The sequence below is a fragment of the Schistocerca serialis genome, chromosome 5 (genome assembly GCF_023864345.2).
Source record: "Schistocerca serialis cubense isolate TAMUIC-IGC-003099 chromosome 5, iqSchSeri2.2, whole genome shotgun sequence".
In the NCBI taxonomy this organism is placed as follows: domain Eukaryota; kingdom Metazoa; phylum Arthropoda; class Insecta; order Orthoptera; family Acrididae; genus Schistocerca; species Schistocerca serialis.
In genome coordinates this window covers 704,775,777-704,785,417 of record NC_064642.1, presented here as the reverse complement: position 1 = coordinate 704,785,417, position 9,641 = coordinate 704,775,777, and the positions used below count along the sequence as shown (strand labels likewise).

The following is a 9,641-nucleotide window of genomic DNA, read 5'->3' as shown; positions in this document are numbered from 1 at the left end:
GTGTTGGTCATATATGTAGAATGCTTGAGGGTATTAAAATGAATTGGCTTCATTTAATAAAGATGCTTCAAATCTGCTTGCATGGAAGAATTATGGTGACAGGATTGTACAAACAAGCCAGGGGCTATTACCTCTATGTAGAGGCTTGTTTGACCCAGGCTGATATACTTTCCTTCTAATTCATGGTCACAAGAACACTCTCCGAATATATTATGTATATGCAATGGACGATGATATGCAGTTCTCTGTCACACGTGCTTATGTAGCCATTTACATCATTCACCCCCCCCCCCCCCCCCAAAAGCACACAAATAAAAAGAAAATCAATGGTATGAAATTACGTGTACCTATCACAACTGCTCCTTATAAAACTTGTTCTTCAGTTATGCGTACATGTAATTTTAACCTCTTTTCAATTCCTTTAATATTTCAAAGCACATCTTAAGACTTGTCTTCTGTGGTTGATCACAGTACTGCACGTGACAGACTCAGCTGCTATGGATGTCTGTGCAGTAAACATCTTGCCTGCTGCAGTACATCAGTCTGAACTTTCTCATGCAACATTTGGTATTTATCATAATGTGTGGAAGTGTGCGTGCTTCTTGTTTTCTGACACTTCTGTTATCTGGATTTATTTGAGTCCTCAGTGACAGAAAGCTGGGTTCCAATTGTTTGAGGTTGATATTTCTGCTATGCAGCATCCAGTGCAGGTGGAGAGTAAGAACGTACATTTCATCCACTTAAATGTAAGTGGTAGCCTGTAGTTTTTACTTTCATAATGTGGTAGAACATTAGGTACTATGTTTTAATGTGTCATCCGCACTTTCCACTTCTTTTATTCTACTTGACGGTACTGATGTGTACATCCGCCTTAGTTTTTCATAATGCTTGTGATCCTGGAAAAATTAAAACGAAAGTGACGATATTTGAAATTATCTCACACAATACCATAATAAAGTAAAATGCACTTCTAATGCTAAACACCAAATATATTTAATATGTACTTACAAGTAATGAACCTGCAAAACGAGTTTTTGGTCTACCAAGAATGGAAAAAATGGAAAATGTGCACTTCGTAATTAATCAGTGAAGTTACCCTGTATTAATTTTGAGATCAGATGCATTAAGTGTGCTCTCTCTGTCTTGTCTCTCTCTCTCTCTCTCTCTCTCTCTCTCTCTCTCTCTCTCTCTCTCTCTCTCTCTCTCTGTGTGTGTGTGTGTGTGTGTGTGTGTGTGTGTGTGATCCAGGCCACGACACCCATTACCTAGTTGTGAACTGAGATCGTGTGTACTGCTTTGGTATCTAATATTGTCACGTAGATTAAGGTGTAAGTAGATGAATGACGAACACTAACTTCACTTAACGAAGGTTTATTCAGCACCTGCACACACAAGAGCACGGAGCAAACTGATTCTTGCCATTTGTGGATACTTCTAGAATGTACTCAAACCGAATATAGAAATTAAAATTGTACAGTTCAGGTGAGTTATGAACTCACGACTCTCGATGCATCAGTTTAGTGTCATATCCACTACACCACGGTGCTACTCAGCTTCTCCTGCGACATTGCATTGCTCCCTCCTTAACAGCGTCTCAGTGTTACATCCTCCTAGTCCGGGAAGGAGTCATCGGTGCTGCATACTCTGACTCCTGATGACTGATGTTTGCCCTGGCAGTGATCTTCTTAGAACTTCCCCTGCTGCTACATTCTTTGTTACCTTTCCACTTGTTGCCTGTCGCTAGAGCTTCAAATTTACACTGGGTCGCAGGATCCTTATAGGGCTTCATTCAAAGGACGTGGACTGTATCTCTGATCTTTCGTCGTCTTGTGTCGGGGTCGAAATCTTCAACTTCATAAGTAACATTAGACAACTGTCTTACAACCTTACAAGGTCCAAAGTAGTGCCTGAAGAGCTCCTCAAAGAGACCAAACTTCCAACAGGAGTGAAGATCCGGACGAGGTCACCAGGCTGGTAGACAACACGGTGGTGGTACACGTCATACCTTTGGCAATCATTTTCTTGAGCTTTACAGAGGCTGGGATGACCATGTTATTCTTCAGTGGTATGCTTCTTTTACATTCCACTACAAGATCCATGGGTTGATGCATGGCATCACACATGGCAGCTATCTTTCTAGCGCTGACTGCAGGAATGATCACTTCATCCAGCACACAGTCTCCACACACTCGGATGCGCATCTTCCTGTCCACAGTATCTCATCTCATCTCATCTAGCATAATCTTCGAGTGACCACAACCTATAACTGCTTGAGAAGCTTTCAGAAAGTCCCATCTGAGAATGACCTCATGACTACATTCTTGTAAGACGATGAATTCTAAGGGCTGTGGATGGCCACTTATACCCACATGAATGACAACTTCCTGTAGGTTTTACATATTTCCCATTAGCCACCTTCAGCAGAGATGTTTTGTTGTTGACGAATACGGTTTTTTGCAACTGGCGACGGTACTTCTCTGACATGACTGAATACGATGCTCCAGAGTCCACATGAGCTTGGGCTGGTCGGCCATTAACGTAGTTTCCGATCATTTTTGTAGTGGGATTTTTCTCTTCGGCGGCCTCACCTCCAAGGAAGGTCACACCCTTTAGTTTTCCAGGTTGCAGCGGCTAGGTGATTGGCTGGAGATTCTAAACAGTGATGGAGACCTTGTTGGCAAGCATCCTCTCCAGCGGCTAGTTTGTGGCGATTGTGACCTACGTCCTCCAGCATCCACATCTTGCTCATCTTCGTCGACCCAGAATTGGCGCCGCCTAAGATCGGTCTGCTATCTTCTGGCACGGGCGTCATCAAATATCCGCCGCCTTTCTCGACAACAGCGCACCACATGTCCTGGTCGTCCGCCGTGGAAACATATCGTGTGTGTGTGTGTGTGTGTGTGTGTGTGTGTGTGTGTGTGTGTGTGTGTGTGTGTGTGTGTGTGTGTGTATACCCGTCCTTTTTTCCCCCTAAGGTAAGTCTTTCCGCTCCCGGGATTGGGATGACTCCTTACCCTCTCCCTTAAAACCCACATCCTTTCGTCTTTCCCTCTCCTTCCCTCTTTCCTGACGAAGCAACCGTTGGTTGCGAAAGCTAGAATTTTGTGTGTATGTTTGTGTGTCTGTCGACCTGCCAGCGCTCTTGTTTGGTAAGTCACATCATCTTTGTTTTTAGATATATTTTTCCCACGTGGAATGTTTCCCTATATATATATATATATATATATATATATATATATATATATACAAAGATGATATCAATATAATGGAAGGAAACATTCCACATGGGAAAAATTATATATAAAAACAAAGATGAGGTGACTTACCGAACAAAAGCGCTGGCTGGTCGATAGACACACAAACAAACACAAACATACACACAAAATTCAAGCTTTCGCAACAAACTGTTGCCTCATCAGGAAAGAGGGAAGGAGAGGGGAAGACGAAAGGAAGTGGGTTTTAAAGGAGAGGGTAAGGAGTCATTCCAATCCCGGGAGCGGAAAGACTTACCTTAGGGGGAAAGAAGGACAGGTATACACTCGCACACACACACATATCCATCCACAGATCATGTGTGGATGGATATGTGTGTGTGTGCGAGTCTATACCTGTCCTTCTTTCCCCCTAAGGTAAGTCTTTCCACTCCCGGGATTGGAATGACTCCTTACCCTCTCCTTTAAAACCCACTTCCTTTCGTCTTCCCCTCTCCTTCCCTCTTTCCTGATGAGGCAACAGTTTGTTGCGAAAGCTTGAATTTTGTGTGTATGTTTGTGTTTGTTTGTGTGTCTATTGACCATCCAGCGCTTTTGTTCGGTAAGTCACCTCATCTTTGTTTTTATATATAAACAAAGATGATGTGACTTACCAAATGAAAGTGCTGGCAGGTCGACAGGCACACAAACGAACACAAACACACACACAAAATTCAAGCTTTCGCAACAAACTGTTGCCTCATCAGGAAAGAGGGCAGGAGAGGGAAAGACGAAAGGATGTGGGTTTTAAGGGAGAGGGTAAGGAGTCATTCCAATCCCGGGAGCGGAAAGACTTACCTTAGGGGGAAAAAAGGACGGGTATACACTCGCGCACACACACACATATCCATCCGCACATACACAGACACAAGCAGACATTTTCTATGAGAGAGAGAGAGAGAGAGAGAGAGAGAGAGAGAGAGAGAGAGAGAGAGAGAGAGAGAGAGAATACAGTTGTTCAGTTAAATTACTTAAAATGCTTCTGTTCATAGGTATTTTTGCTGGTGCTCACTTTGTCTTTTTTCACCAGGCATTATTCTTGTGTTTTCTTTATCCAAATAAAAACTCTCTACTTTTTGCACTGTATCATGTGGCAATGTCTTTCCTCTTTTCTGCTCATCAATCAATAAAATACCCTCCTCCATTAAAGAGCTCTTGCTTGTCGTACCAAACATTCAGAAACCCACAATCTGGAACTGACTTTCTGTTGAGATCAAGTTGATGGCACAAGAGTAAGTAACTTAATTTTTTCACAATTATTTGCATTTTCAATTTTCTGTTTGATTTTGTCCACCAGTTCATCATGATATTTTTTCCTTTTCTTCCAGTTCTATCAAATCCCTGTCAGGGATAGTGCTTGCACCAGCAGCCGGCTCAACTTGATAGGTATGTGATATTTTAGTTTTCAGAGCCCCAGCTGCTAATTCCAATTTTCATTTGGCTGCTGCATACGAATTATGACAAGCAACTGGATGCAGCTTTGCAGGATATACTCCTAAGCTAGTATGGAGCACAGATTTTTCAGGAGTCTGCACCTTCACATTACTGTCATTTATATAGTCTGGTGATAGTCATCACTTTCTTGTTTTTCATTAACAAGTTTGACACTGGTTGGGCACATTTTCTCCTCAGGAAAAACGCTAAAGCCTCTCATTTTGAGGGTCTTTGCCTCTTCTGAACTAATTTCATGCATTCCAGATGAAACAGATCATTTATGGCACTTGAAGGGATCGCAGAAAATTTTCTTATGTAGAGAGAATCTGCACAGATTGTCTTTGTGTTTAACACACACACACACACACACACACACACACACACACATGAAACACTTAAATCACAGTATGAATGACTGTTGCTTCACCATAAGAAGTTCTTGTTCTTCACTGGTCAGTTCATTCACATCTTGCAGATGCTGTCCAAGAAAACACTGCCTACTTGTACTTTCCAAGCATAAACATGGGTCAAAATCCACAGAGATATCTGATCCTACTGTCAGGGAAAATGGTATCCTTTGAACTAGTGAGTGAATAAAACAGAAAATGATTAATACATCAACTACTGTTATGGTTATTTTGCTGTAAACATGAGAGCTGCATTTGATGCAAACTTGTGGCCTTTATCCCCAACCTGGATTTACTTCATATAGGCAAATTAAATATACCTGTGACCTTATCTGTTCACTGTAATACTTCAATCATGTGATGTCTACATCAAACTGATTGCTGATAACAGTACATACCATTCTACTTAATATTTTGCAAAATAAAGAATAAAAATGAGAATGGGCTATCGTGTACACAGAATTACCTTTTCTGAGATGGAAGGACGTATTTTTGCAAGTGCCACAGCAAAATGCTCTGCAGTGACAGCTAGATTGCCTTCTGCATCAGGCTGTTTCAAATGATCCTTGAGAGACTGAACTGCAGCCTCTCTGACAAGGGCAGCAAGATCTGCACCGGTGTAGCTGTGACATCTGTCACTTTTTCCCAAAGATTCCAGATCCACATTATCAGCAAGACGAGGTTTCGTTCCATTCTGTAAAATGTTTAGAATATATTTAAGTCATTGGGTTTTGTGTTGGACTTTTTTGTGCTACACACGAAACCAATATTTTAAGAAAAATGAAAATGATAAGCCAGGGTTACTGTGAAGAACCCAAAGCACTCTTATAAATTAATGTAAATACACCAACGAAAAGCAAACTGAACATATTGAACCCGCCACCTTCCAAGAAGTAAAAAACACACATTCTAAGGACAAAAAATTATTAGATATGTGCAGAAGACCAGGTTTTTATTGATGGTGGAAGTACTGAAGTGAGAAAGTCACGAACTCCCTACATATGCCTTCAACAAAAGAAGTTTATAACCGAACAACTCCCTGAATTACGGACCATGGCCACTATACATCCATTACACAAGAAGAGTGATAAGAGTAATATGGACAACTATAGAGGAATTCTCTTCTACAATGCACCTACAAGATTTTATCCAAGAGCCTAATTTTATCCAAGAGCCTATGAGGAAGAATAACTGTTATGGAAATATCAAGGTGGTTTCAGACCATGGACAAGCTGTACAGAGTACATAATTAGATTAAAATTAATTGCAGTGTATTACAGGAAATGGTACAAAGCTCTGGCAACAACATTTGCAGACTTTAAGAAAGTATAACATTGTCACCACATACCTTCAGTACTAAAAATTATAAAGAATCTAAGACTTCATCCAAAACTAACTAAACTAACAGAAATTACTGTAACCAACACCAAATCAAAAGTTAAGTTTATAGGAAAAATTTCTGAAGTGTTCTTCATACAAACAGCCTTAAGAGTGGGTGATTGCCAATCAGCATTACAATTCCACTACGTACTGGAATGTGTGGGACAATGGTACAAGCACAAGCCAAACAACATAACAACTCGAAGTTCCAAAAATTATATAAGTTTAAACTGTTTGGGATTTATTCGGGCACTCTCTCCCCTTGCCTGCAATGTTGAAAAGAATCTGACAAGTTAAATTGCAACAAGAAATGACAGAGAAAATTGGCCTTCAAATACAGTTTGAAAAAACAGACATTGTGTTAACTCGTCCACCAATTGCACACAGAATTACACAGAAAAAAGGAAATCAAAATTGTTGATAAATATTTATGTAAAACCATAACTTGCAACCCAAATGAGAAGCAGACATGGTAAAATAGAAAATAAAATGGAACAAAGCAAATTACATACTCAAAAATGTCTATTGATAATTGAAACATTATAAAATAACGTAAGATTAGATAGGTTGCTACTTACCATAAAGGTAACATGCAGACAGGTACACTTGCATATAAGCTTTCGGGCACAGCCTTTGTCAGAAAAAGAGAAACACACACCATTCATTCACACAAGCAAGCATATCTCATGCACACATAATGATTAACTCTGGCCAGAATAGTACCATTGGCATTCTGGCCTGAGCTGCTGGAAATGGCGGTCATTGCACTATGTCATCCAAAAGTATCCCAACACCCCCAAAACATACATTTTTCATACTAGGTGCATTGTGCTACCACCTACTGCCAAGTACTCCATATCAGTGATCTCAATAGACATTAGACATCGTGAGAGAGCAGAATGGTGTGCTCCACAGAACTCATGGACTTTGAACATGGTCAGGTGATTGGATGTCACTTGTATCATATTTCTTTATCGAGATTTCCACACTCCTAAACAGATCTAGGCCCACTGTTTCCGATGTGATAGTGAAGTGGAAACGTGAAGGGACATGTATACCACAGAAGCGTATAGGCCGACTTCGTCTGTTGACTGACAGAGACCGCCGACAGTAGAAGAGGGTCATAATGTGTAACAGACAGACATATATCCAGATCATCACACAGGAATTACACTCTGCATCAGAATCCACTGCAAGTACTATGATCGTTAGGTGGGAGGTGAGAAAACTTGGATTTCATGGTCGAGTGGCTGCCAGGAATTGCCAAATGACACCTCACTTGGTGTAAAGAGCGTAAACATTGGACGATTGAACAATGGAAAAACGTTGTGTGGAGTGACGAATCATGGTATACAATGTGGTGATCTGATGGCAGGGTGTGGGTATGACGAATGCCCGGTGAACGTCATCTGCCAGCGTGTGTAGCGCCAACAGTAAAATTTGGAGGCGGTGGTCATATGGTGTGGTTGTGTTTTTCATGGAGGGGCTTGCACCCCCTGTTTTGCATGGCACTATCACAGCACAGGCCTACCTTGATGTTTTAAGCACCTTCTTGCTTCCCACTGTTGAAAGAGGAATTTGGGGATGGCGACTGCATCTTTCAACATGATCGCGCACCTGTTCATAATGCATGGCCTGGGGCAGAGTGGTTACACGACATTAACATCCCTGTAATGGACTGGCCTGCACAGAGTCTTGACCTGAATCCTACAGAACACCATTGGAATGTTTTGGAAAGCCGACTTCATGCCAGGCTTCACTGACCGACACTGATACCTATACTCAGTGCTGCACTCCATGTTTAATGTGCTGTCATTCCCCATGAAACCTTCCAGCACCTTATTGAACGTATGCCTGCCAGAGTGGAAGCTGTCATCAAGGCTAAGGGTGGGCCAACACCATATTGAATTCCAGCATTACCGATGGAGGGTGCCATGAACTTTTAAGTCATTTTCAGCCAAGTGTCCAGATACTTTTGATCACATAGTGTATTTGTAAGGTGTGCTTGCTTGTGTGAATGAAAGGTGTGTATTTGTCTTTCTCTGATGAAGGCTGTGGCTAAAAGCTTATGTGTAATTGTCTTTTAACTGTGCCTGTCTGCAACTCAGCATGTTATCTTTGCGGTAAGTAGCAATCTATCTATTCCCACATTGTTGATATTCCTAACTGGAGCTTTAACATTATAAAACAGTTACACAACCAAAAAAATACGCAGCTTAAACCATCTTTAAAAAACTAACACAGTAGAAATTGCCAGAAGACTTAAAATAAAAAAAATACTTAGGACATGTATAAAGAAACAACATTAACTAGATGGACACCAGATAACAGCTTCAGATGAAACACTGTACAAGGAAATAGAACTGGTAATGAGCATGATCAGCAAGAAATTCATCTCAGCAGAACATCAGAAAACAGGATTTAACGAAAAACAGAAAAATTGTGGAATAGTAAGAGCAATGTTAAATGGATTGCAGAAATTAAAGAAGGTATAAGAGAATGTCTGGGTACAGTAGTCGATTGCTGTCAAATTATAGTACAATGTTACGAAAAAAACAAAAACAAAACAGCCATCTTCGACAATTTTGGTGATAACTAGAAACAGACATCAGAATAAATGCAACAATAAAATCAAAATCTCAAGCTAAGTATGGAGCAACAAGTAATGCAATGATAAATAATGACACAGCAATACATTTAAAAAATTAGAAAATATTTCTTGATAATGGAGAAAAGAGATATGCTGTTCATACCTTGGTGAGAGCACGTAGTATATCTGTTCGGTCCTGTGGACCTGGTAGTCCTACATACACAATTTTGTCAAGACGGCCAGGTCTTAGGACTGCTGGATCTATGATGTCTGGCCTATTTGTAGCTGCCAGTAAGAAAACTCCTCGTCGACTTTCCACACCATCCATTTCTGTGAGCATCTGATTAACAACCCTCATACTAGCGCCACCCTAGAATTTGATAAAGTCTCATGGTAACACCAATAACAATATAGTATTCATGCATAACAGTATTTGTATGGCACAGTAAAATGAGTAAAAATTAATAATCAAAATGTGATATTTGCAAGGCAATTTTTTATTAAATTAAAAACTAAAAATTACGTATAAATGAAATGAAATGACCGTATGGCATTGTTGGCCAGAAGGCCCCATGCAGG

The 9,641-nt window shown here is 40.5% G+C and overlaps 1 protein-coding gene across 2 annotated transcripts in view; it reads right to left on the bottom strand.

The window, feature by feature from the left end:
• Positions 1 to 288: 288 nt before the first annotated feature.
• The window catches only part of LOC126481066 (nuclear valosin-containing protein-like), a 159,923-nt gene continuing 150,570 nt past the window's right edge, over positions 289 to 9,641 (bottom strand). For both annotated transcript variants that reach the window (XM_050104551.1, XM_050104550.1), the window contains exons 13-15: positions 9,226 to 9,432; positions 5,559 to 5,786; positions 289 to 896 (exon numbers count right to left, since the gene is read on the bottom strand). In XM_050104551.1, the coding sequence (XP_049960508.1) occupies positions 792 to 896; positions 5,559 to 5,786; positions 9,226 to 9,432 (540 nt within the window). In that variant the 3' untranslated portion in view covers positions 289 to 791. The remainder of the gene's footprint in view (positions 897 to 5,558; positions 5,787 to 9,225; positions 9,433 to 9,641) is intronic.